Source organism: Orussus abietinus, unplaced genomic scaffold, assembly GCF_000612105.2.
Source record: "Orussus abietinus isolate OABI.00-Male unplaced genomic scaffold, Oabi_2.0 scaffold1, whole genome shotgun sequence".
Taxonomy (NCBI): domain Eukaryota; kingdom Metazoa; phylum Arthropoda; class Insecta; order Hymenoptera; family Orussidae; genus Orussus; species Orussus abietinus.
Window position 1 is genome coordinate 1,030,616 of NW_019396017.1, and position 26,692 is coordinate 1,057,307.

General features: G+C 38.5%; 7 protein-coding genes across 9 annotated transcripts; 6 read left to right on the forward strand and 1 right to left on the reverse strand.

Annotated features, from left to right (window-relative positions):
* Positions 1 to 1,520: 1,520 nt before the first annotated feature.
* Positions 1,521 to 5,444, forward strand: LOC105698016 (RNA polymerase-associated protein Rtf1). The gene is made up of 7 exons (XM_012421840.2): positions 1,521 to 1,757; positions 2,163 to 2,424; positions 2,581 to 2,985; positions 3,071 to 3,311; positions 3,391 to 4,117; positions 4,262 to 4,532; positions 4,637 to 5,444. The coding sequence occupies exons 1-7, from the start codon at positions 1,677 to 1,679 to the stop codon at positions 4,741 to 4,743; spliced, it is 2,094 nt and encodes a 697-aa protein (XP_012277263.1). The 5' UTR covers positions 1,521 to 1,676; the 3' UTR covers positions 4,744 to 5,444.
* A 3,018-nt stretch (positions 5,445 to 8,462) lies between these two features.
* On the forward strand, positions 8,463 to 17,561 carry LOC105698020 (cofilin/actin-depolymerizing factor homolog). Its single transcript, XM_012421847.2, has 3 exons — positions 8,463 to 8,602; positions 15,681 to 15,923; positions 16,551 to 17,561. The coding sequence occupies exons 1-3, from the start codon at positions 8,600 to 8,602 to the stop codon at positions 16,749 to 16,751; spliced, it is 447 nt and encodes a 148-aa protein (XP_012277270.1). The 5' UTR covers positions 8,463 to 8,599; the 3' UTR covers positions 16,752 to 17,561.
* A 131-nt stretch (positions 17,562 to 17,692) lies between these two features.
* Positions 17,693 to 18,348, forward strand: LOC105698021 (bis(5'-nucleosyl)-tetraphosphatase [asymmetrical]). Its single transcript, XM_012421848.2, has 2 exons — positions 17,693 to 17,890; positions 17,951 to 18,348. The coding sequence occupies exons 1-2, from the start codon at positions 17,782 to 17,784 to the stop codon at positions 18,262 to 18,264; spliced, it is 423 nt and encodes a 140-aa protein (XP_012277271.1). The 5' UTR covers positions 17,693 to 17,781; the 3' UTR covers positions 18,265 to 18,348.
* Positions 18,349 to 18,457: 109 nt separating this feature from the next.
* On the forward strand, positions 18,458 to 21,482 carry LOC105698017. The gene is made up of 8 exons (XM_012421842.2): positions 18,458 to 18,875; positions 18,952 to 19,249; positions 19,359 to 19,512; positions 19,624 to 19,766; positions 19,843 to 20,042; positions 20,115 to 20,502; positions 20,571 to 20,804; positions 20,885 to 21,482. The coding sequence occupies exons 1-8, from the start codon at positions 18,783 to 18,785 to the stop codon at positions 21,325 to 21,327; spliced, it is 1,953 nt and encodes a 650-aa protein (XP_012277265.1). The 5' UTR covers positions 18,458 to 18,782; the 3' UTR covers positions 21,328 to 21,482.
* Positions 21,483 to 21,675: 193 nt separating this feature from the next.
* Positions 21,676 to 24,000, forward strand: LOC105698018 (integrator complex subunit 14). Of its 3 annotated transcripts, none has more exons than XM_012421844.2 (7): positions 21,676 to 21,741; positions 21,964 to 22,181; positions 22,268 to 22,592; positions 22,666 to 22,877; positions 22,961 to 23,215; positions 23,287 to 23,619; positions 23,682 to 24,000. In XM_012421844.2, exons 2-7 carry the CDS (start codon positions 22,005 to 22,007, stop codon positions 23,904 to 23,906), a joined length of 1,527 nt encoding a protein of 508 aa, XP_012277267.1. In that variant the 5' UTR covers positions 21,676 to 21,741; positions 21,964 to 22,004; the 3' UTR covers positions 23,907 to 24,000. The 3 variants fall into 3 exon arrangements, with proteins under 3 accessions (XP_012277267.1, XP_012277266.1, XP_012277268.1); XM_012421843.2 differs by having other exon boundaries at positions 21,677 to 21,829; XM_012421845.2 differs by having other exon boundaries at positions 21,686 to 21,719.
* Positions 23,989 to 25,282, reverse strand: LOC105697867 (pyroglutamyl-peptidase 1). Its single transcript, XM_012421599.2, has 5 exons — positions 25,220 to 25,282; positions 25,016 to 25,077; positions 24,899 to 24,924; positions 24,521 to 24,591; positions 23,989 to 24,451 (listed from the first exon to the last, which is right to left on the reverse strand). Exons 1-5 carry the CDS (start codon positions 25,280 to 25,282, stop codon positions 24,065 to 24,067), a joined length of 609 nt encoding a protein of 202 aa, XP_012277022.1. The 3' UTR covers positions 23,989 to 24,064.
* Positions 24,904 to 26,388, forward strand: LOC105698022 (probable peptidyl-tRNA hydrolase 2). The gene is made up of 2 exons (XM_012421850.1): positions 24,904 to 25,692; positions 25,763 to 26,388. Exon 2 carries the CDS (start codon positions 25,885 to 25,887, stop codon positions 26,296 to 26,298), a length of 414 nt encoding a protein of 137 aa, XP_012277273.1. The 5' UTR covers positions 24,904 to 25,692; positions 25,763 to 25,884; the 3' UTR covers positions 26,299 to 26,388.
* The last annotated feature ends 304 nt before the right edge of the window (positions 26,389 to 26,692 follow it).

Below are 26,692 nucleotides of genomic sequence, written 5' to 3' on the forward strand. Positions count from 1 at the left end.
TACGTGTGTTTTTCATATAACGTAGGTATAATTTGAGTAAGAAAGTAGAAAAAATTAAAATAGTTTGATGTTTAACACTTTAATCAATATTTATGAATTATACAAAAGATCACCAGTAACTTTTCCTACTTCAATTAACAGATAGAGGATAATAAGGGTATAAACATCTTTGTTTCTGATATTCTTGAACAGTTAACTTATTTAATAGTCTTGTTAATGTATCTTACATCACGCTTATATGAAACTACCCATAATTATAACAACCGCTTCATTCTCTTGTGGTTATTAACAAAATATTTGGCAATAGAATGATATACACTTCATTACGATGACAATATTCCATTCTTATATATTTTTATTATACAATTGGTTAGAACTTTCCAAATATTCACATGTCAGTAGCATCGACGTCATTTTACCACTGTTACTCTTTTACAAACAAGTATGTAGACGTAGGAACTACAACTGTATAATTAAACCAAAAGAATAACAAGAAGAGAATTACCAAGAAGATATCTGAAAACGATTTAGGAAAATTAATAGTACAACGAACGCATTTCATTATAGGCTAACTAATCTTACAGATATCTTGGTACAAATGTTCGAAAACATCGCAATGTAAATTTTGAATCCTATTTGCTAAAAAGTATTTTATCTCAAAAAGGATACTCATAAAGTTTCTTTCCCACTTTTCAACCATATACAGCTCAGTAACCAGTGTGTATCGAAAATACCAATAATTCAAGAAAGAAGATACCTTATGCAGTACATTATCCATATCTGTAAAAAAATAATTTGTATGCACGACGTTAAGAATCAAACACGGTTACAAAACACCAATATTTAATATTTACTGCTCCACTAAAACGTTAGCCACGTTGTCAGAAAAGTACCTGCCGACTTATATTAATACACATTAATTTGTAACATAATAAATTAGTAACACATTGACGCATACAAGGCATAAAAATGTCACATGAGCATAACAATACAGTGTTACCAATTTGACGCGTTTCGGCCCGTTTCTACAATTCTAGTTAACCGAAGTTTAAACCTGCTGTAAACTAATTAACTTACGGTTAACTCGAATCGTGTAACTGGGCCTTAGTGTGTCAATGCGGTAAATGTAAAAAACCAATCAGAACTGTTTTCAATCCTGTGTCACTTTCGTCACAGTTCTGAGTAATTTTTAATCCTCGATATTGTCAGCTAAAAGTTAAGAATATTAATGGTAGATCGATCTTTGCAGGTAAGCACTTTTGCGTTAATCCAGGTATGGTAAATACGAATTTCTATGAATGCGACGGATTCTCAATATGCAGTTAAAATGGGAATAACCGGGGATTATGGTATAAATTGTTGAATAGCTTGTTAATATGTCACTGTGCTACCGTTATATCTATTTCAATAGTATTCTTGCTACCTATTTCTTAATTCGCCTAGATTCATCGGTGTAGTCAGTCTGGGGATAATCCCTATACCTGCCCTCTGCCCCTTCCTTCCGCGAACGACTCGCCGTGACTTCAGTCACGTTCAGAGAGGCACTGGAAAGCGTTGAGGAGTGTCGAGCATTGTTGTGCGCGGGCGTTCGTGGTTCCGTTTTGCATGACGTTAATTTACTGTGTATTGAAAGATCGCGCATTTTGCATGATCCTCAGTTGAAAATTAACTCCAAAATGCCAAAAAGGAAAAATCAAGCTCTTATCGATACTGAGAGCAGTGGAAATGCGTCGGAATCCGGTTCAGATTTAGACAGCGTAAATACATAACCTTTTATAACTAAACATATCTAAGTATTCAAACTTTTTTTTTTAATGTTACCATGCATTTATTAGTTTTGCGGAATTGTGGCACACACCACAGTTTACGTTTCTGTTGCGACAATCCTTTTCAATATTTTTCAAATTGTATATACCATTTAGTATCGCGTTTATACATAACCTATGCACCTTGGCAGATTACATTTTTGGAGATTTCGGATTACATTATAATTTCATAATTGACAGTTCTTTTGCTGAACTGTTTCTGTCTTATCAATTATGCTAGTATAACTGAAAATATAATAAATCTACTAACTTAATCTTGCAGAAGCTATACATTTTTATTTGATACCTGAGGAACTTCAATTATTTTACTAACAGATAATAACTATTCTGTTATAGGAATTACTGTCATTGGCAAAGAAAAAAAAGAGTAAGACTCAAGATGATTCCCAATCCAATGAAGATAACGATTCTACTCAAAAAGATGAGAAACAGGCTGGGTATGACACTTCAGATTCTGACGAGGACTGGGGTTCGAAAGGTGGTAAGACAAAGAAGAAAAAATCACCGACAAAGAGAAATAAACGAAAAGTTACAAAATCTAGTTCAGAAGATAGTGGAAGTGAAAAGGAACCAGAAAAGTATTCTGAACCGGAAGAAGGTATTTTCAATAATAATGGAATAATATAACAAGCATTTCATTACATTTTATGTTAAGTCATAAAGAATTATTTTGTTAAAAGTAATATGGTTTAATATTGTAAAGCAATATATCATAATATGGTATGAAATGAAAGGTGTAATGTTATTGTTGTAGGAGAGGTATCGGATTCTGATGCGAGTGTCTCAGATTCCAGTCAGGAAGAGTTCAACGATGGATATGATGATAAGCTAATGGGGGATGCCGAGGACCAAGCGCGACTTGCCCAGATGACGGAAAAAGAAAGAGAACAAGAAATCTTCAAACGCATTGAACAAAGAGAAATCATGAAGACGAGATTTGAAATTGAAAAGAAACTTCGAATGGCTAAAAAGCAGGAATTGAAGAAACAGAAAGAGTTCAAAAAGAAGGAGAGGGGAGTAGAAGAGAAAAAGTTTGATAGAGCTCCGGATCCGAAAGAGAGAAGTAAAGATCGTAAGAAAACGATAGAAGAGAAACAAGACAAAAAATTCCATGCCATGTCCCTATTGAAGGCAAGGCGAGAGGAGAAAAAAGAAAGAGGTAAAGTTTTATTAGCATCTATACAGTACTTACTACACAATTGTTTATAGAAGTCATAGAATTTGCTTGATTATTGCATTAACAGAGGAAAAAGAAAAACAACGGATGGAACAGCAACAACAACAAACAAAAGACATTGAAGAAGAAGAGCTAGAAGATGATCATAAAGGTGGAGCGAATAAAACAAAACTTAAAGCTTCCGATATATACTCTGATGATAGTGGATCATCCGACAGTGCCGAAGAAGAAGAGCCATCAAAGCCTGCATCACACCATAGGTCCTCGTCAAGTGAGAGTAGAGAATCAGACTGGGACAATGACAAAAAGTAAATAATCTATTTATGCGAAGGGTAACATTCTGTTGAAAGTAATACTAAATATGGTTCTATTATTTTGTTAATATAGGTCGGTATCAAGTCACAAGAGTAAGCCAAAAAAACCTGTGTATGTAAGCACTAAAGAAGACTTGAACAAAATTAGATTATCACGACACAAGATGGAGAGATTTGTGCATCTTCCATTCTTCGAACGAATAGTTCAAGGCTGTTTTGTAAGGATTGGCATTGGCAACAATAATGGAAAACCAGTTTACAGAGTAGCCGAAGTAAGTGGTGTATGTGAAACAGGAAAAATTTATCAGTTGGGTGGTACTAGAACAAACAAAGGATTAAAATTAAGACACGGCGCTCAGGAGCGTGTCTTCAGATTAGAGTTTGTGTCAAATCAAGAATTTACGGAATCCGAATTCTTTAAGTGGAAAGAAACCTGTGCCTTGCAAGGTATCTCAATGCCAACGTTTGAGGAACTTGAACAAAAATTGAAAGATATCAGAGAAGCAGTGGTATACGAATTCAAGGAAGAAGACATTGAGAAAATTGTAAGGGAAAAGGAAAGGTTCAAGCAAAATCCTTATAATTATGCCATGAAGAAAGCACAGCTAATGCGAGACAGAGACGCAGCCAACTGCAGAGGTGACGACGAGTTAGCTAGTCAGCTAAATCAAGAATTGAGCGAATTGGAAGAGCGTGCATCAGAGCTAGATAAAATGCGCACAGCAACAATTTCTAGTATTTCGTACATTAATGATCGAAATAGAAAGAAAAATGTTGAAGAAGCTGAAAAAGCAATAATGGTAAGTCACTTGTAAACAAACTTTCATTTACATAATACAGAGATGTACATGACGCCTCTTTGATGCGTCACAGACAAGTAGACTAGTTACATTAGCTATAATTAGCTTTACTGATTGTCATCTGTCTTTAACTCAAATAATTAGGAGGAGATTAAGGCAAACAAGGGGAAGCAGATAGATGATCCGTTTACCAGGCGAAGTACAAAGCCACGAATGGTATATAAGCCCAAAGACGAAGAAGTTCCTTCTTTAGCAACCACAGAGGCAAAGGCAAGCCCTCAACCAGCTGCTGATACCGTTGCTTCGACTAATGAGAAGGAGAATGGGCAAGAAGTTAAAAAGAAACAAAGCACCGAAGATCTCTTTAATGCCCATGACTTTGACATCACGATAGATTTAGAGGTACCCATTCCAAGTAAGTAAATAATTTATATTACATTTCTTATTAAGTTATAATGTTGATTTAATGCGTGCCATAATACAAAGCTTTACCCTATAAAAAATATTCATTCTTTGCAGATAATCCTGTCAGTGTCTTACCTAAACCCATTAGTAACGTAAAGGACACTGGACCTAGACGATCTTTGAATTTAGAGGATTACAAGAAAAAGCGTGGACTCATCTAACATTATTTGCATCGTAACCTTGGAAAGGAAAATGTGGAATTTGTTAGTTGCATTAAGGTTACCGTTCGGTAATTACAAATAGTGATTATTGTTGAGATGTCTAACTGGTTGAGAACATAAGAAAGACTACAGGTGCTGTTTGTAAGAATACATTTCTTTGCAGTAGGACATTAATTATATTGAAATTGTCATTTATTTAATTTTTAATAATGTATTTTTTTTGGCTTTTTAATGTTTTCAAATGAGCCATGATATTATGGCAACGATTATCTTTGTCGTACAGATTAACTTCAATAGAATTTCAACAATTAATCTTAAAACTAGTTAGCAATTGACTTTTTTTTTCAATTATTAGTATATATTTCAGCAAAATCTGCTATTAAATGACTCTCAAGACCGATATTTCATATCGATAACATAAAATAATATGTTGGTTACTTGGGCGAGTCTTCGTAGCTTTCTTTCATAAACCTTAGATAATAAACGCGTTATTAGTTTGATCATTTGATGATAGATTGATACATTTCCGTATTTAGAAAATCATTGTATACAACCTGTGTGATGGTGAAGAAAATGAGTGATTCTGATAATGGGTATTGACGTCTGTACATACATAGTTTTACCTGGTAAATTAGTACTAATATTTAATGTCTCAAAATCTATAGGTTTAACCTATTTTAAGTGATAAATCAACTGCTGTATGTATCGTTTCCTTTATTCCCACGTAATAGCATTCATAGTATATTCAAGTAATTTTCATCCATTAAGCGTGCATCGATGTGTTGGCTCTAAAATTGTAAAGACGTAGCCAGTAATAATTTTTTCGCGGAGGAGTACATTTTTATTCTTTATGAGATTTTACAGAACTCAAGAAAAACCTTTCATTGCAAGAACTCAAAATATTCATGAATCGTTTTCTTCCAACTGGTTTTGTTATACCCATTTAAGAAGAAAATGAAAAAAAGAAATAGAAGAGAAGATATGATTTTAGTTTTTACTAGATCATTTTTCAAAGTTATTAGTTGAAGTAAATCTGAACGTGCAGCTCAGACTTGGTAGATGAACTTTTAAAATAATGTAGATTTAGGTTTTATTGCCTTACGCAATAAACCGGTGCATATTTATTTTATTGAATGCACTAACGATAAACGAGAATAGATCCGATTATATTGACGGAAACAATGTTCAATCCGTATTCCTCATTTTCAAAGATGACTTGGCCCAAGTATCAAGTATAACAACATTCTAATCTGAATATTACTTAATGTGATCATTGAAATATTTTTAATCGTTACCTCTATTGCACGAAGTGACTTTTTATGGAAAAATAGTACATGGTAACAGGACATGCTTCACGTGGATATAACTCAAAGTATTCATGATTGTCTTTATTTATAACAGTAATATAATTGTCAATGTTGGAAACTCGGAATTTTTGTACGCGTTTTATCCACGTGTGTTGCAAAAGTATTGTAGCCTACAGTAATTCATGTTGCAGGTTGTTCCTTTTTGGCAATTGGTTTATGTGAACGATGACAGTATTATCACTATTTTATTCACCTATAATATATCTCGCCTATTATAGGCAATTGATAATATCTAAACTCTTACTTTGGATTTGAGAGAATAATCATATTAAGGTGGTTAAGTGATAAACGTGACATTACTAAATGTCGAATTTTACAACGTCATTAATTTAATTAAACTGAATTAGTACATATAACATGAAGAAATTAGGTAATTTATGTACACGTGTACACATTAATGATTGACTATTTTTTTAGTCTATTCAATATTTTAGCGCAATTACATGATATTCATGACATAAGCAAACACATTACGATAGCAATTCAATGAACAGAATGTACATGATTTGATTTCTTATAGCATTAGGCATATCGCGGAAACAGTAGAGACTTGATATTTGTTTTATGCGGAATACTATATAGATTCGTCTGTGCAAATGCATATATATAGTATGCATAGACTGTACTTACAAATAAATATGTACATATACATTTGTAGCGCGCATCTACAGTGCATTCAATAAACGCATGAAATAAATTAAACAAGGTCATTCCTGATAATTAGAAGGTACATTTTAATCACCTTATAGATTGTTTTAGTACATTAAATGATTTTTAGTTAGAAAGAAAGAACATGTCAACTTACTAAATAAGAATGACCAATTGAACGTTGATACATCTTGAATACACTGTAGATGCAAATCCAAAAATAACGCATACAAAGTGATTGTATACAGGAAATCTGTATTATAGCGTATGTCTTAATAATATTATTTGAATAACAATTATTTATTTACAATTCCGACTACTTTCAGTACTAGTTTCACTGTTATTCTTATAGCGATGTGTAAAAAAATATACTGCCACGATAGAAAATTATAGGCTTCTTTCTCCAGTGACCTTTGTAATTTATTCTATAACTTAGCTTTCTGGACCCACCTTTAGCAAATGAAGAAATCAATACTTGTACAAGATATAGAACATAATTTAACTTTGTTTGATAACGCCGTTCTCAAACCTTTACGCCAATACATATTAATTTATTTGTATAAATACTTTTATTATTACTTTTAACCATATTCCATTAATATTTCAATTATTATTCTCAGCTTTGTAATTATATCTGATTGTATTACGATGGATGTACGATCTAGCAGAATTAAGCCAATAATTGACATCGAAAACAGTATACATTTGAACCCCCAGTAGTAGTAATTAAATAATAAAAATGTAACGATCTCACGTATCCTATCATGATTCGATGCCTCATACCATGTATAACAATTTGTACAAGTGTAACACCACTGCAGCGTAACGTATACCTAGGATTATTTCACTTTATAAAAACATTTTCATAAAAAAAAAAAAATATAGGCAGTACAATGTCACCTCCAATTTGATTTATCTAATCCTAGGAATATCGAGTCGCGTAACGGACAAAGACACGATCGATGTTAAATTCTGAATCACCATAAACATTGAATCTCCATTTCTGTGAAATGACATTCGCGATATGCATTGCCCCCGGTCGGCACCTAATGCCTCCATAAGGTCGTCGAGGGTCCGTAGGTTCAGTCACCGGGGATGACGGGCCATGTTAACGCCGGATTACTCTGCGACGCGCATGCACACGAGGCGAGTGATGGGCGGCTGTGTGTCGCGGCCCATATAAGGCAATTTCCCCATAGGCCGCCCCGCGATTGGTCCGTGACCCCGACACGTCATGGCGACGACCAGTGCAGATTATTCGACTTGACAGCGAGGACGTTGAGAGATACCAGCAGACGGGACGCGTGCAATCGGCGAGGTGTGGTAAATCGCCGCAAAGTCTGTCAGAGCAGTTATCTCCATTCAAAAATAGCGTACGCGCGAGTCACCGGCGCGACCGCGCGACGTCATTGGTCGCCCGGTGGCAAGTAGTGCCGCCTCCTCGCGATCGAAACCGCCGAGTAAACCGTTTTAGCCAAGAGGAGCCGCCGAATTCGCGTGGACCCGATATCGCAAGCGCGGCAAGGATCTCCGGAGGGACGCGATAACGACGAGCGCTGCGCACTTACCGGAATATCCGAGAAAAAGTCGAGCGGAAAGGCGGCCGACACCAGCGGAGGCCGGGGGGCGCACCGACGTCGCGAGCCAATCGGTCCAGCCGCCGCGGTTGCGCGCGCACGCGGAGGGATACACAACTGCGGGCCTGAGGAGCCTCCCTTTCCGTTGTTCACGCGCGCCCCCCGACTGGACACCGCGATCCAGTTCTACTAGAGCCGAGGTCCCGCGAAAGTGTCGATAGTGCTTGTTTACCCGACTCCTGGTACTGTCGACGATTTCCCGAAATGGTAAATATCACACAGGCTAACGAGCGAGGGTGTCGCGCAGGGGAGAGAACGCGGCCCGGTGAGCGGTGCACTTTGTGGTTAGGCCGGAGCAGACGCGCCGGTCGCCATTTCTGTCCCAGCGGAGCCAAGTGAGCCGCGATTCTTTTTTTGCCGCCGAGGTTACGCGACTCGGGGCCCTCGCCGGTCGTTTCCACGTCCCATTATTCGCGGCGTCGCGATTATTGGGCCCCGTATATAACTCTGTGTATCGACATACCTCGGCATATGCGGTCGAGCCGGGTACGCTCGCAGCGCCGGTAGGCGAGCGGCTGGGCATGCGACCTCTCCTCTTCGGGCGATACCGAGCGATACCGCGCGCTGCCGGGAACACCGACCCGGCGAGAAGGTACGCGCTTTTTGTCGGCCGTCTACGATGAATCATTCCCGGTTGCCGAACGCCCGCTCGGACCGGCAGGTGCAACTCGCGAGTACGCACGCCACGAGGCATGCGGGAGAGAACCGCGCTTCCCGGACGGACTCTTGGAATACCGGAGTCTCGCTTACTCCGGGACGCCGAAAATCCACTCGACCGCGTCATGCCACGAGTTAAGGCCGATTCGGACACGTCCGTGGAAATAACTTAGATCTATATTGGGTATTCGTGGACACGAAATGTGCACGGGTACTCTGATATCAATCTAAGCCGTTATTTCCATCGGGGCACGGACACGACACGCCACGGCATGTTTGAATCGGCCTTTAATCGAGATTACGGGTCGGCTCTATGGGACTACGCAGACCTCTCGAGACGACGCCGGATTTCCTCTCTCTGGCTCGGTTCCTACCCGAATGTGCAGTCGGAAAAAGGCTTTCCTGCGCCGTTCCGGGGGAGTGGTTGGTAAGACGTGCTTTAGGTGCGAGCTGGTATGGGAGGGTCTGGAAAGAAAAAAAAAAATACGCACAAGGCAGGGAATTAATGATAGAGAAGAGGGTTAATTACTAGGAATTCTTGACTACTTGCGCGTTGGGAAAGGTCTAGAATTTTCTTTTTTTTTTTTGTGGTACGTAGTTTGCTTTTAATAATTATAAGCGAGAAGTAGTTAAGCAGATGCAAGGTCGAACGCGTATCAGTCTTCAGTTGGGTATTTCTTAATTAGTTATCGTAGGCAGACTGGGTACTGCAGAAAAAAGAATTCTACGGGACTTTTCAACCACTCTGCGACAGAAGAGGTGGAAAGTTTAAGGCGTGTTTTTTTTTGCTAATCGACGTGCCTTATTTTTCAGCTAATTATTACAGGTAAACGGTGAATTGTTGAAGGGAAAAAGAAAAGAAAAAAATAGTACATCACTTTTACTCGATTTTCGACGAGAATAGCGTTGTATAAGCCACGTCCACAAGTTTTTGCTAAACCTTGTACACACACAATGCTCAAGATAAGGCGATAAGTATTGCCGAATCCACTTTTGCCGACGCATTGCCCTTGGAAAAAGAAAATCGAGTTGGCAACGGCCTTTGGGAAACATCGGGAGGGAATTGTCGTTTCCGGGATATCCGATGTCGAGGTTAATTTTACCGAGACCTGAAATCCCGAGTTTTCTCGTTACCGGTGGATTTATCGGATTTTCCGATTTTTCGTCGCCGTGTGGGTGCGATAGAAATCTCGGTGGAAAAAGAACGTCCCTGGTTGTCGGTTAGATCATGATTCAGACTTCGCGTGTAATTTGCATGTCGCTATGGAGAGTTCCTTCCATGGAATGATACTACGTCGATCCATGAAGATCGGATTTATTATCTCGTGTTGATACCGCGATGATTATGTGCCTTATGGGCGCTTATAATAATTAACGCGAAGTCCAGGAACGAATCCTCTATTTTCAGATACCGGGATACCGTGTCCAAGAGTTATACGCTAAACTGCACCGCGAATATTGCCAACTGGTCTTACCTACCTCATTGACATAACTGTCTGGGACGGTATTTCGTATTTCCTGGTTATTAATCCGCGTACTTGGCCTGTGCACTGTGAAAAAAAAAAAGATCCATCGAACCGAAGAAATAATTTGATCCAAATGAATTCTCACAATTCCGAAGAAATGCTGCGTCCAATTTATTATAATTTATTCCCGTCGAATTCTTCTAATTTACAATTTATATATATATATTTTTTTAGTACTGTTCAAAGAAATACTCCTTTGGTTCAATGACACTTTTTGCTTCTCTCGGTGTGAGCGAGATTTCACGCGACTTCGGGTCGAGATCGACGAATGCGATTTCTTTTCCTCGAAGGTCCTCTTATCACGGCGACTGCGTGCAGATTTCTCACTCTCTTAAAGATTTTAAAATAACGGTTTGAATTACTTTACAAACGTGTCTCACGCTGGTCGGCGTCGAAATTCACGGGATGGATTATCGATGTGCGATTCGTCGAGAGCTAGCCGACATATTCCGTAATTTATCCGGACACTCGGACTATGCGGACTTCCCGATTGTCGCACCTGTCCAAGCAGTCAATTACCCGTGATGGCTATTTTCTTCTTCTTCTTTTTTCTCTATACTTTCCTGGATGCCGCATTTCGACCGTAGAGAACCCCAGGCGCCGTTAACGCGATTCCGCGGTTCTTCCGATATTTCCGAGGACGGACGGCGCCGACTTGGTTTCCGCTGGTTCCGTACCTGTTACGGACAGTGGGACTCGTGCCAGGAATAAGAGATGCATGGCCACGGCGGGTGATTTGCATGCAGATTTAGAGACCCGGTGAATACTTTGAAAAGAAATTACCATTCGCCTCGGAGCCTTTCCTTCGACGCCAGCCTTGAACTTTTGGGTAGTCGCGAAATTATTAGCTCGCTAATGGCTGGGTTAAATCGTAGGAGCGTTGTCCTCGTCGAATCTGGACGAGTCACCCTCTGGATAGATTCTTTTTTTTTCTTTCATCGATCGCCATCGGAGGTACTCGGTGCGATTGGAGTTCCCCACGTTCGGGCGAAGGACGGCCTTAAATGGACATCTCGGTGGTTTATCAGATTCTAGATCGATAGGGGGTATTAACGGCAACGACTCAATTCGGCGAGTCGCATTAACGAGATCGTCCACTTTGCCGAGCTCTGCACGGCTTATCGCGCCTTACCGCGAAGTTCGACGGAGATAAGAGCGGACGGTGCATCGCTCCGTCCTTGATGTCGCTATCTTTTCCTCGGCGTAAGTAAAACCCGAGGGAAAATTAAATCGTTCACTAAGGGGGACGCGAAGGGAACATTCGAAGGGTCTCGTTTATTTTCTTGGAACTGGGTGATTAGTTTTAGTTTCAATTTTTTTTTTTTTTCTACGCGGAGGCCCTGAGGAAGGTACTGGTACCTGGGGCATTTTTTTTTGTTGGTTCCGGTGAAGAGAAAATTATCGGCACCGTAAATTGAGTCAACGCCGTGTCGGGGAAATCGTAATTTGCGGAAACGACGGGATTCAATAGCGAGTGCTTGTCGTTCGACCGGAATTGATTGCGGTGGGTGGTGCCCAACCTTGGAGGCGCTCAGATAACGCCTAGACGCTAGCTTGGATGTAGACCGTAGTTACTGTCTAGAAGGCGCATCCTTGATATTGACCCTTCTTACCCTGCACTCGTCTCCCACGGTGCCAGACCACGCGGTGAATTAGTCGCGCGGTACGTAGGAGAGAGGGAGATGGACGAACAAGGAGAGGGGGCGAATGTAAGGAGCCTCTAAGGAGGTCGGTCATTCTCTCCAAGGCCAGTGGTTCTCAAAACCCGGGGACGTGTCCCCTCGAAAGAGACCCGCTTTTTATAATGACTTATATCACGAATTAAAGGACCTGCCGATCGAGCGAAATTTTGAGATCCAACCGTTGGATCTTAACGGAAAAGCTTCAATTACTTGAAAAAAGAAGAAAAAAACGTTTCAAACATTACGACGTGACTACGAAGGCTATAAGGAAGGTCTTGATACGCATGAAAATTCAATTTTTTTTTTTTTAATTTATTCACAGAAATTTTAAATATATTTCATAAAATGTGATATTTCCATGGATCTTCTTTGCAGACTCTGTATTTATGTCGTAAAGTTTGAAACGAATGAACGGAATGTTTCATGAACTATTAACCCCTCAGATGTCCGGTTTCACGTTACCTTAACCGATATCGACCTGGTCGAACTGTTCGTCGCTTACGTTCACGTTTGTCGGAACATAAGGAACGATACTTGGAAGAGTACCCTGCGATGTGCACTGACTGATGACGTAGATCGACGCTAAGGAAAGGCGCGTCACCGGCCTCTCGGAATCCCATCGAGGATCGAGATCTAACCTTGAAATCCGTGGGCCCACGTGGCGTGACGCACGGCCGGCGAATTCTGGATATATCGATTCTCGCAAGACGTCCGAAATTCTACCTCTCGCTATGCGGCGGAGTCCCTTTTCCGTTGGACCGGACGGATAGCGCGCCGCGATTGGCCGGCACGCTGGTCGCGCGATTTCCCCTGGAGTGGGCGATGAGTCGACCCCATTGGCGCGTCGTCGCTCGCCGGAACGAAAGGAGCCTGCCAGGACTGGCTCGAATAGACACCCCCCGTGGCGTTGGGATATCGATCGAAGGGTTGTGTTCCTGTTCCTCTACTCGTAGGCCGGCCACGAAGAGGCACGTCATCCCGCCTCCTGCGGCCTTTTCCCTTCCCACTAACGGTTTCCGTTGGGCCGCTCCAAAAGACGACGGTCGCGCCATTAAATGATGCATATCATTGGCGGAAACCAAATATCACTACTCGATCGAATAACATTAATTATTTACTTTTTAACAGTTTACTGCCGCTACTGAGGAATATTGCGACCATGAATATCACTTCTGTTGTCCGAGTAAAATAATAATGCTCCTTTTGTTGACTGTACTCAGGAAATGACTTAATGGTATGTTACGCGGATGGGCAGGAAAACAGCCTTGCCTGAAAACTACTTTCTGGACTACCGAGGTAGCGCATGATGTATATTATTGGCAGAAAACCGATAGGTTGTTTATTTTTAACAGTTTATTGCCGCTACCGAGGAATATTGCGACCGTGAATATCACTCCTGTTGTCCGAGTAAAATAATAATTCCCCTTTTGTTGGCTGTACTCAGGAAGTGGCTTAATAGTACATTATGCGGATGGGCGGGAAAACAGCTTTGTTTAAAAACTACTTTCTGGACAACCGAGCTCGATAAGAGGGAACAAGCTTCCGGGCGAACATTTGCAGATGCACACGTAATTTTCCAGATTTTGCAACAGTGCCCCGCGAACAATCAGGCACTTGTTCACTTTGCTGTTCCGCATTGAACGTCAGGTGACTGCATTGCATGCACTCGCTTTGTGACGAGAGCTTCCATGACTTGTGGGTGGAGCAGTTGTATGCACTCGAGATGAGTGATTTGATTTTTTTTTCTTCTTTCATATTTTTTTTTTTTCTTTCTTTTCTGCAGTGGATTTCGAGGATAAGTCCTAAAGGGATCCTCTCGAGTTGTCTCTCTCCTCGTAGATGGCGATTATCTAAATACTGTCTGGCATGCCGTTCCAAAATTTATAAATATCACAGCCGAGCCGGGGGGTGCGCGGCTTCGTTGGCTCTTCCGATGTTTCGAAAACGAAAAATAAAGAGAGACCCCCCCGTGTCAACGTTAATCTTCTCCCGTTGAGATGCAACGTATGTGCAGCATCTATCCGTGAACTGGATGCCTCGTCTTCGTTATCACTAAATGCGAATCCTAGGACGATAAAATTCCTCGCCCATAGGAATTCCTTTTTAAACTTTTTGTAAATTCGCGACGGGTCTTTTTTTTTTCTGGGAAATATCAAAGCAAACGTTCTTGTCGCGTGTTGGTAATATATGAACCGTCGCTTATCAGCCTTTTCGTCGGTGGATCCGCAAACCTGGTGTTCACTACCGACTCGGCCAATCCGTTTAAGCTTATTCGACGGGCAAACGTGAGGACCGAAATAAAGTCTTCCCACGCGCGAATCCGATGCTAAAAGAGCGGCGATCCATTTCTAAAGTTATCTCCGACCCTCGGACACGTGGCGAGAGCTCTTCAAAGTTTCGACCAGCCGTCTTTGCCGGCGAACTTTATCAAAAGAGGCGGCCCGTACCTCGTCTCTTGGAGATCACTCGCGATTAAGACAGAGGAGACGTCGAGGGAACATTCGATCGCAGATCAGTACGGGAAATTAAATTAAAAGCATGCCTCGAATGATATACAATCATGGATTTCATCTAATCGCGGCATCGTTCCGCGTAATTGTCAAATCAAGTCGAATATTAAAGTAATTTGAAACGTTAAACCAAGATTAAAAAAAATATATATATATAAAACAGCTTAACCGAAATACTTTAATTGATCGAGGCAATTGAGTCTGGTCGTGGGAACGGAAATTTCGATTTGTCCAATCAAAACATCTCCCAAGATGAATCGAATGCCCTCGTTCGGGCCAGTTTGTTCACTGGACCAAAATATTTTCTATCTTTTTTTTTTTGTTTCTCCGTGTCTGTCAGAGATTCGGTTACACCGGTCTCACGTGTCGATGTGACACGTCCACGTGTTCAGTGTCAACCACACGGCAATGGGCAACACGTGTCTTGAGCACTGCAAGCAAGGGTTAGGAATGCAGTCAGAATGTGTCTTTACTAGTTCGAGTTTGGGTAGATGATTGACGGCGTCGTTTGGTTGGACGTGCCGAGGTCTGCGCTCTTAATTTTTCCACTCGTTACGTTGATCCCGGTAGGAATTAATCCGTGGAAAAGGAAGGCTAATTCGGTAAGCGAGGTAAATCGAGCAGAAGAGGTAATTGCGAACAATGCAATTTACAATGGCGTCGGATAATGTTTTGCTACACGGGGCATTAGCGACGCTTCTAAAGCGCTTACTTGAAACCCGAGATGTGGTAAGCTCGTTGCCGCAAGTACTTTTACGTCCCCGCTACCGTTAAGGCGTTACACTTATACACTTCCGTCGCGTAATCTTAAATTCCGCGTAAATGTCGCCGATCGAAGTCATACTTGTAGATTTATCTGATTTATCTTAGACGCGATTGGAACTGACGAGGTGACTTTGCTTGTTGCCAGGCTTCTGGAGTAACCGTGGCCGATGTCTGCAAGACAACGTACGAGGAGATCAAGAAGGATAAGAAACACCGATATGTAATATTCTACATTAAGGACGAGAAGCAGATCGACGTCGAGGTGATCGGACCCCGCGACGCCGCCTACGACGCCTTCCTCGAAGACCTGCAGAAGGGCGGAAGCGGAGAATGTCGCTACGGCCTCTTCGACTTCGAGTATACCCATCAATGTCAGGGTACCTCGGAGGTGAGACCGGTGGAACGAAGATTAGATCTAACGATGGGAATTATGTACAATCGTAGATGCCTTTGTATTAGCTCGGAAATCTGCAAAGACCTCTGCGGATCGCTTCAGGGCTTGGTTCCGAGTGCCGGCCAAAATCTGCATTATTATTAGATTCTTGGAGTGGACAGTGTTCGGTTGTTTTTCACGAGTTTCGATGGCTAGGCAGGGATTTGTGGATTTATCGCGAGCCTGTATATCCGAATATTGTAGGTGCCTATGTACGTATGCGTATTCGGCTGTATGTAATGTTTGTTAACTCGACAAGTTAAGCCAGTCATCGTTAACGGATTCGTTGGGATGTGAGTCACCGGGAACCCACGGGAAGTCTCCGGCTGTACCCGGTGCCTTTTTCGCACGAGGGGACAACTCGTTTGTAACTGTTCAGTGAACATATTAATGAGGGATTCTTCAAGTCGCAGGTCTCTATATTGCGTGGGGCATTGAATTCTCTCTGGCGTCCTATTAACGGGGTTAGTTGTATTTAATAGGGTAGCGAGGAGCGAGAAAATGGACGTAAAAAATAATATGCACGTTATGAGGCTCATATATGTATGGTATAAATTAATGTACGTTCCTTTTAATCCACAGGCTTCCAAGAAACAGAAACTGTTCCTAATGTCGTGGTGCCCCGACACAGCCAAAGTGAAGAAGAAGATGTTGTACTCTAGTTCTTTCGATGCTCTGAAGAAGTCCTTAGTCGGTGTGCAGAAGTATATTCAGGCGACAGACCTTTCGGAGGCCTCCGAAGAAGCTGTCGAGGAGAAGCTCCGAGCCACTGACAGGAATTAAAAGTATTCCAGCAATCCCAAAACAATTATTAATTAAAGAGAGAAATCAAGTGAAAAACAATACACAAATTTCCTTCCCAGCAATGCTCCGTACCGTCGCGTAAGAGGTACACCTTTTTACACATTTTTCACTTTTCAAATCATTTATTAAATATCGCGCTACATGTATTAGTCAAGGGGAGGGGGGTGCATAAATAAGCATTAACACAAAAAAAAGTACACAAAACAATGAAGAAACCGTTTTCATAATGCGGACGTTATGCGAACCTGTCTGGTATGATAATAATTATATTATACTATTATTATTGTAATGATAAGGTAATAATTATAAAAAGAATGCAACACTTTACAACCAGTCAAGCAGTAAGCATAAAGGCATTACACTTTTGTCACAGGCTGTATAATGTTTAAATTAAATTCATTTCATAATGATACCTTGTGAGTGATACGAACAAAGCGTTTGTTTACCCTATAATGATTGACCGACAAGAAATAATTTCCTTCGAATATATTTGCGAGTAGAATATCTTAGAAAAGATAATGTTAACAAAACGTATTTTCAACCACGGATTTTTATTTGTCAGAACATTTTTAGTTCCACTGTATTGTGCGGCTGGTCGTTCGATTTTTGTTGATGTTTGTATATTGGATTTGTTTGTTGCATATATCTTTCCATCCTTGGATCGTGGCGACTTGGACGGGTGCACGGGTAACTAAACTACGTGCCTCCATATTGTGGCTGTTCTCATTGCTAAAATCGATAAGATGTGCAGTGATGAAAGATACAAATAAATATTACAATCTAGTGCAAGAGGCAAGATATTATAAACCTCCTTTCATGTTTCAATGTCCCCTTAATACTTGTTTGAAGCGAATCAAAGAATCACTTAATAAAGTGTGCAGCATTCGTCATTGGGCAATTCAGCACACGGCAAGTGAAAACTTACCTTAACAAGGACTATGGTCAGCTTCTTAAAATTTAATTGAAAAGAACAACGTATATGTGGCTTCCCTAAAATCTTACATCAGTGATGGGATTGCGAGCTTGTGGTTTCGTTATTTTCCGACGAATTCAGGGAAACATTGAATATTTGTTAATGCAAGCATCCTATAGTGATCACCATTGGACACCTCCGAAAGGTTATAAGAACGCTAGTGTGATATGATGAAGGTATATATAATATAATCTGTATATTATAGGACATGTTGATCCTGGAGAGTCGGATATGGAAACTGCTCTACGTGAGACCGAAGAAGAAGCAGGGTTCAGTAAGAATGATCTTAGAATTTATGAAGATGCAAAGCAGGAACAAAAGTATGAAGTTAAAGGAAATCTGAAGACTGTAATCTATTGGTTAGCTGAACTTATTGATACAAAGAAACCTGTTACTTTATCCAGCGAGCATCAGGATTTCAAGTGGTTAACACTGGAGCCAGCATGTGAATTGGCTAAATTTCCTGAAATGAGAGTTACTTTAAATTTCTTTGATAAGTATATCAATGAGCATTTATAAAAATGTAAATAATGTTGAACGGTTGAATTTCTATCTTGAGTTCTAACTTTCACTAAAATTATTAAATCGAATAATTTTTACAAAGTGAATTTTATTAGGTTTTTATCCTATTCGTTGACATTAGTAAGACATGTATGGAATTTTTATTTACTTTCATTAACAGCTGTATGTGTTAACCTTTTCATTTATGCATTTCTTTTTGTTACGTTTATGAAAAAATATTTTTTCATCAACTCCATTGACTTTTCTATTTTGCTCGTGGGCTTTTTAGTGGTTTAGATTTTTCACATACGTAGTGCATTAATCGTTCAATCATTTAGTAGGATATATTGGAAATAGCCAATCAAATGCGAGAACACAGCGCCATGATGGATATTATGGATGGGGCTTAATATGTTCATGTGTAGTTGCCCGAAAGGAAAGCCATTTGGTTCAAAATGGTTTTAAACTATGAAACGTGAGAAACCGGTAAAAACTACTGAGCATTTTGTTATATTCCGCGAATCGTCTTGATTATAATGGGGTCGTTAAGCGCGTCATTCCATAAAAATGTTTTCCTCCTCACACAGCTGGTCCAACCGAGTGAGGATTTCAAGAAATATTTCAAAGAGGTACTTAATGTTTTCTGCTCTTATTAATTAATGTTTCTACTTATCCTGTAACGTAAAATACATTTATATCTTGTAGGGAATGTTCAGTAAACCAAACACGATAGGATTCGTTCATGTCACACAGTATTTACTATCGGTGTATGATGCCGAGCGTTTTAAAAAGCTTGTGGAATGGCCTGTAATTTGTAAAAGAACCGAGACCAAATACCGTAACGATGTGAGAGAATATTTAGGACGTTTATCAACTGAAAATCCTGATATAGGTTTTCCTACGATTCTTGCTTCCCATTTGCTTCATGCTGGAGGGACAAAGTTTACAATTATCATGTGGAGGTTGTCTCAGCTCGTTTTGAGATCCTACCTTAAAAAGGAAGGTAAAAAGTTCTTTTAGTAATCATTAATGGATGTTTGAATTAAGTTTTTTTTTCAGTTTAAAATGATTTTATTTAATTAGTATTTTTTGTTTATTTATGATTAATCTAGGCCATTATAATGTTTTGTTTGCGCCGAAACCTGGAGATGTAGAGGAATTGACAAAAAACCTGTTAAATAATATTATTGCAAAGACTTACAGTAAAATAGTTGAAATTGACTCTGGATTTACTGTAACTTTTGAAAAATGTAAAAATTGTGCACAGTAAGTGTCTGTCTTGATTGGCAACTATATTACCATAGATATTAATTTTAGATTTTGCATTTGAAAGTAAAACATTGAAGTCATATTTAAAGTATAAAATTGTTATTTCAGAAATGAAATAGAAGAATTAGGCAGAATGAAGATTGATCTCTTCGAAAGAAAGAAAACATTATTGGAGAATATATCACAGGCACCAGTTGATGACATTGTTAAAAAGCGGTTGGAAGATATTGATAACGAACAGATTATTGATAGTTAGTATTAAACTTAAATTACTAATCGTATATTTGAGTGCAAAACTCATTTTTGGAGAACTGTAATTTATTTCAGTGTGGAAAAAAAGTATCAATGAGAACATAAAAACCCTTGAAGAAAGGCAAAAATCATTGAACGCTATTGCAAGTCTGAGCGAAGATGTAAATGATATCATACAAGGTATTCTCAGTGATTCTAAAGTTTTGGACGCGAACAACCTTCCAAAAGTTGACATTGGTGCTCTTTCAAGATCTAATGTCCATCCAGATATCCAAGTAACATAAATGTTATTAAACTAACTAAATACGTGGTTTAACAAGTAAATAATGTTAACTTTTTTTTTGTAGGTACTTTCACACCAAATATATGCAGATGGCAAATTAGTATACGCAACTTTTTTTTCATTATTTTGTGCGGTACTGCAGCAATTATCTCGACATCTTAAAAGTAATCCTTTACCAGATTTATCTGGATGTGTTTTACAAGTTAAAGCCAGTTGTGAGGATGCAAAGACAATACTTAGCCGTTTCCATGAACTATTGGACAGGATAAAATCCTTTTCTATAGACATTCAAAACAACAGGAGCCATAATAAACAAAAACATGCATTTGTTGATGATGTATTTTATTTTGATAGCACACTTCTGATGCCATCACCAGTAATTCGAATTAATACTAATGAAGATGAGAATAGGTGTGATATTCATAATCGATTAAGATTAACTCCTATTGAAGGTATGTTCAATTTAATATTTTTCTCACAATTATGTAAATTGCTTAAGCAAAAATTACATTTTCAACAGGGCACTATAAGACATTATTTTCACGACATAAGCGCGTTGATGATGCAGTTTCGATAAAAATGGGTACGAATATGTTGGTGTCACGTATTAATTTTGATGATTCAGTTTGTAATATTAGTGAGATCCGATCTCCTAAGCGTACTGTTTCATGTAAGAGCATGTGGCCTACAGCAAAAATTGCAGGAAAATATTCTCGACTGTTTTCTTCATATTCAAAGAAAAACTACGATAAAGGTATCATATAATGTAATCTATAATATAATTTTCATATGCAGGTATTTTACCCTAAGTATTAATTTTTATATAATGTACAGCAAATAGCAGCATAATGTCTATACCAAGTTCTTCGAAAGCGAACTCAACAGCTATAACGAGTGCTACTAGAGAAATTAACAATGAATTGGAAGATAGTTTGAATGTGACTGCACACAGCCTATTCAGTCTTTGTAAAGAATCCTGCTCAACTGAAAAACGCCCACAGAAAGATTTTTTTCATGAAAATGTTTATACCACCCCTCAACTTGATGCTATTCCAGAGAGAAACTTTGAACCCGACATATGTGAATTTACAAAACCAGAACTGATAACCGATATTTCGACGATACCAAAACTTGACGAAACGCCGGAAAAAGGAAGAAGGCGTTCGATTGGCGATTTAGTGGTGCGTTATAAAAGACTAATAGAGGCTTCACGTGCAATGCCAAGTTTAGAAAGTATCACTTTCGATGATAACCAGGGCGACAATGAATTGCTTTAATTAATTTTAATTCAATAATGTTATTACATGTATGTAAAGTAAGTTGTTGATATAGAATGAACTGTATATAAATTGTGTTTCTGCAGTTTGAATTCATTAACCATATGTTTTTAAAATAAATAAGCAGCATTGAGCTTGAATGCCTAAATTTAAAATTGTGAAAAATTGAATTTAAAATATTCTTTAAAAATTTGGTAATATAGTTTACTGAGAATGTTGGTGATCACTGCAATTCATATTTACCGCCACTGCTGCCGTTGTATCAGTGTTCAACGGTTGGTAGCAGATCTCTGACAAAATAAATAAGGTAAGTGAAGAGTAAAGCCAAAGAGGGCGCCACGAGTGCTCTTCCCTTATAAACAATAAATATTGACACCACATCGCTTTGGGTAGTATGTTACTTCTGACAGCTATGTAATTAATTTTGGAAATAATATTTATTTCAGTGCTCTACTTCAAAAGAGAATATTTTACTGAAAAGAAAGGATGAAATTGTAGGAATGTATGTATTTGGGAATTACAGTTATGTTTATGGTTATGTCAATTGATTAATTCAGTCTAATAATTTTGTCAGTTATAATTAAACGTCTTCTTACTCGCGTTCCTTTCTATAAATAATGTTAATTTTATTTTTAGATAACAGTGGCACTATATATGTTTATGAAACAAGTTACAAGATGCCTACCGTTATTGCATTAGACGTATCTCTGTCGATGAGACGTCCTGTCCAAGGAAACATATCGGCTGACAATTCACAGAATGAGCAATTAACAAGACATCATTTAGCTGTGCAAGGAATAAATGCACTATTGTACTACTTGCAAGTGAACTCAAAACTTGAATTCGTATCTTTGGTAAGTTTGGTAAGGTGCTTCAACTAAAACAATGTTTAAAATAGTTTTTTTTATATCTTATGTACGTACCGATTTTGGTTAAACAGGTTGTATTCTCATCTTTGTATGAAGTGGTTTGTCCCTTTACTCGGGATTATGATACCATACGTGCAAAATTACAAAATATCGAGGAATGCGACAAGACCTGTATTGAAACAGCTCTTCATGGTGTGAATAATGTAATAATGGCAGAATGGGGAAATACCACTGCATGTCAGGTAGTTTTGGTAACTGATGGGAATCCTGGTGTTGGCCCAATGTCCCTAGGAGATTCATTAAACTCGTTGAATGTCACCAGGGAAATGAATCCATTTCCGTTACCGTTTCCATATCCAGGAAAATTAAGCATCGTATGCATTGCATCCCAACAAGGTACGATGACAATATTGAAACTGATAAGTGCTATTCTGTACAAATGCTTTCAATGTGCATTTATGTTTTAAAGATCGAGGATTATCTGTTGGGCTTCCACTTTATCAACGTTTAGTAGAATTAGCAGGTGGTGACAGTACTGTTATGATTCCTGAAGGCCCGCTTACTAAAAATTCGGTGGTAAATTGCTTTCAAAAATTAGCAGAGTCCAATTATGTGTCATTCCAAGGTTATTTAAAATGTGGTCACTTGGGATCTCGAATACTTTTATCTCCTGCACCATTGGTAATTATAAAAGATACTATAGATAAATATCATTGTAATCTATCCTGTAATGTATATTTCTTCATATTAAATATATGTTTCAGCCGTATGTAAAAAAGACAGATTTTGAATTGGTCACAGGATTAATTATATCTAAAACTATTGAAATTTGCGGTTTTATATCAGTCGCAGATGTAGGCAGTCCTAGTGCTATATCAAGGCATTTAGTGTTACCAGTATCAACCGAGAAAACACCCAGTATGCAAGGTATATCCTTAGAGGAAGACTCTGATACAGATGACAATGGAGATGAAGGAAAAGTACCTTCCTTCTGTGTCTTACTGCATGGAGCATTAAAGGTTAGGTTTAATTTTAATATAACAAATTTGTGTTGCGATATCATTTTTAAAAATTATGCATTTACATATAGGTGGAAAATATGGCTGCTCTGTGTCTCTTGAATTCTGATTGGTACGGATTTATTTATTCGTGGGCTGATACCAAGAAAAAGTCTAATTTAATGTTAACAGTATTGGAGCCTGGATCTGACGTTGTACCTTGGCTAGGAAACTTCAGTAATTTAGGCCCAATCGAGTCATCAAATAAGACCTCTGAAGCTGCCTTTCCAGTCCGACCAGCGGAAAAAAGGAGTTATTCTCAGAATGCTCCATCTTGGATTCGCCAAGTTGGTTTGCAATCTGACATTCAGAAGATACTAAGACATGCTCGAAAATTGCCAGAGAAAACACAAAATTTTTATAAGGTTAGCATATGCTCTCATACAATTTTTAAAACACATTACCATTTATTGCTTTGAACTTTCAGGAGTTAAATAGACTGCGCCGTGCAGCACTGTCAATGGGCTTTGTGGAACTATTGGAAGGATTAGCTTCTATATTTGAAAGGGAATGTACATTATTGCCACCAAATTTAAATCCTGATTGTACCATCCAAATGGGACATGTGGCAGAAATGTTGAGAAAGCCATTTTCACGAGAATTGAAAAATAATATCACTCCGGTCAGGACAAAATTTCATCATACAGAATAGTTACTGCAAAACATAATAATAAGGGTAATTTTCAATATAATATAAAACTTATGAAGAATTTGCACAGAATATAGTAATCATATTTTTTATTCAAGTAGATATTTTATTATCATCCCTTTTACCCTGTTGGTACGTACATATACATATACATATATACTTCAATCATTTAAATGCTTGAGTAGAGTACATAATATAATATATAATGCTTTTGCAGTTTGAGCACTGGGATAGTGGCTAATGTCAGGTACATGAATAAAAATGACTCGAGATTTGTCGATATTAAGTGACTGATAGTAAATGTATTCACAAAGATATCTGCCAGCATTGTCTGACATAGAAATTTGGCATCCAATATTATTAATACATTTTTTTATATTAGAACAAATAGTCTTAACATCAATATCGGTTTGAAATGCACGTTCCAATATATCAGATTCATTTGGTAATTCTTTATAAGTGTCATGTTTGTCATAACCTGTACTGTGTGCTTTTTGTTCTATTTCAATGCACTTACTGCTCTGTGATACACCAACATGTATTACAACCTAAAATAACGTGTATTTAACACTAAGGTCATATGTACTTTGGTCGCTAATCAATGTTTTATTACTTACTATTGGATTATACTTTTTCCATAATTCTGGCACCCGATTAGATACATAATTATATGAAACTGGAATCAGTTCTGCAATTAAGTCAACATCATGATCCTTTTTCAAATCATCGGAAAACTTTAAAAGTTCCTTAACCGCCTCCCAACTAGCGTTTACAGATATTTCACCAAACGGTCCAAATCCCGTTACTATGACACTTCGTCTCTTGCGAATTTCATTCTCACTCTCCATTTTCATGCAAGAACAAGACTTGTTGGATAAAAGAGATACCACATAATGTCAAAGTGTAAAACTCAGATAACGCACTGTACACAAAGATTTTTAAACCACAAAACAAACAGATTGTAAATTCTTCAGGCACTACATATCTGATTATACCTGGTGTATGTATGTACTTTCTTGAGCTTTCTGGCGTTCGAGACGTCGACGAAAGTGTAACGCCCTCGTTATACTATTCTTCTTCTTCGTGAGTTGGATTTCGGCCCGATTCGTTACACTCGAGTGTATGTGTTGTTATTGTTGCTGTTCTTTGGCCCCAGAGTATCCAGAGGTGTACTCTATTGAAGCCAATTTTTTACTGCAAAATTACGGAGCAACGCTCGAGTGTAGAAAGTGCAAACAACGCGACAAACCTATTTTGATTCTGCTAGCCCACGGCCGTGAGTAATATATTTTATTGATGAATTCAGACGGACATACCAAAATTGATTGAGAATAGGAAGACGTGGGAATAGTTCCACGTGATGGAGCCACCATCACCATAGCGACTATGGCATAGCCAAATTTTTGTTACATGATCAACAATGAAAAAGTGAATCAAGGAGAATGATCAATTAGGAAATCGGCTAAAGCATTAAATTACCGATGAGTGTGGATATCTATTGAATAGAGACACTTTATGAATGAAATGTTTGCGGCTTGAAGTTATAAGAGTAAAATATATCGGAGTACCGAATGTGTTAAAATGTGAATAGTCAAAATTAGTGAGTTCGTTACAAATTATTGGCAAATAAAGTGCTATAGAATTGAACTTCGTATATCAGTAGCGGCTTTAAGTAATACCAATTAGTATGACTGTCACTGTAATTCAATCAAAGCAAGATGATATCGAAGATCCGGTTGAACGCATGTTGAAGAAAACTGGCTGTGCAGATTTACATTATCAGGTTCAGGTACGGATTCGAATAATAATAAAAGGCCTACCAGTAATCAAATTGAGACTGGTTTAAATACTCTTTTCAGGAGTGTATCGCAGAAACCCAAGATTGGAGAAAATGCCAAAAACAAGTGCAACAATTTAAATTGTGCATGGCAGAATACCAGAAACAACAACAGGAAAGATATTCATAATATACATTATAGAAATGAGATCCATTTTAAAACGCATAAGATCCTTGTTCACTAATGCTTTGAAAGAAGATAGCTACAAAATGGTAATCGTTGTAAGAACGGATATACCCATGACGAAGGGCAAAGCAGCAGCACAGTGTGCACACGCAGCCCTGGAGTGCTATCGACAAGCATTAGCAAGTGGAAAGGACCAAGACGCATTTAGTAGATGGCTACAAGTTGGTCAACCAAAGATAGTTCTTAGAATCCCAAATGAAAAGGAACTATTAACATTAGCATATGATGCTCGACAAAATGGCCTTATAACAGCCATTATAAGAGATGCGGGTAGAACGCAATTAGAACCTGGAACGATATCAGCATTAGGAATTGGACCTGCTCCTAAATTAGTAGTTGATCGCCTTACATCAAATTTAAAGTTATTGTGAACACATGAATGTACATTATGACTGATATTTGTCGTTTGGATAAAAAATATTCATGTTTAAGTATTAAAATAAAACAATTTTGTCTTGGAATTGAAGTAATTTATTTGAAATTCATTGATTATCACATTAATGGGAAAAAATCATAAAACTTTAATTAAACATTTGATACATATGTAAAAATAACATGATAATTACTGCTACATAATGATCGATTACAGAATTAATCGGAATATGTGCACATTATTTAAAATGAGGAATACGTATTTAAACCTGGTAATTTCTATATTTTTTTTTCTAGGAGATGTTCTAATGTAAAAGCTACTTAATATAAAAACATCGAATGAGAGTAAAATCTGGTACGATTTTGATGCGACGTATGTACGTATATACATAT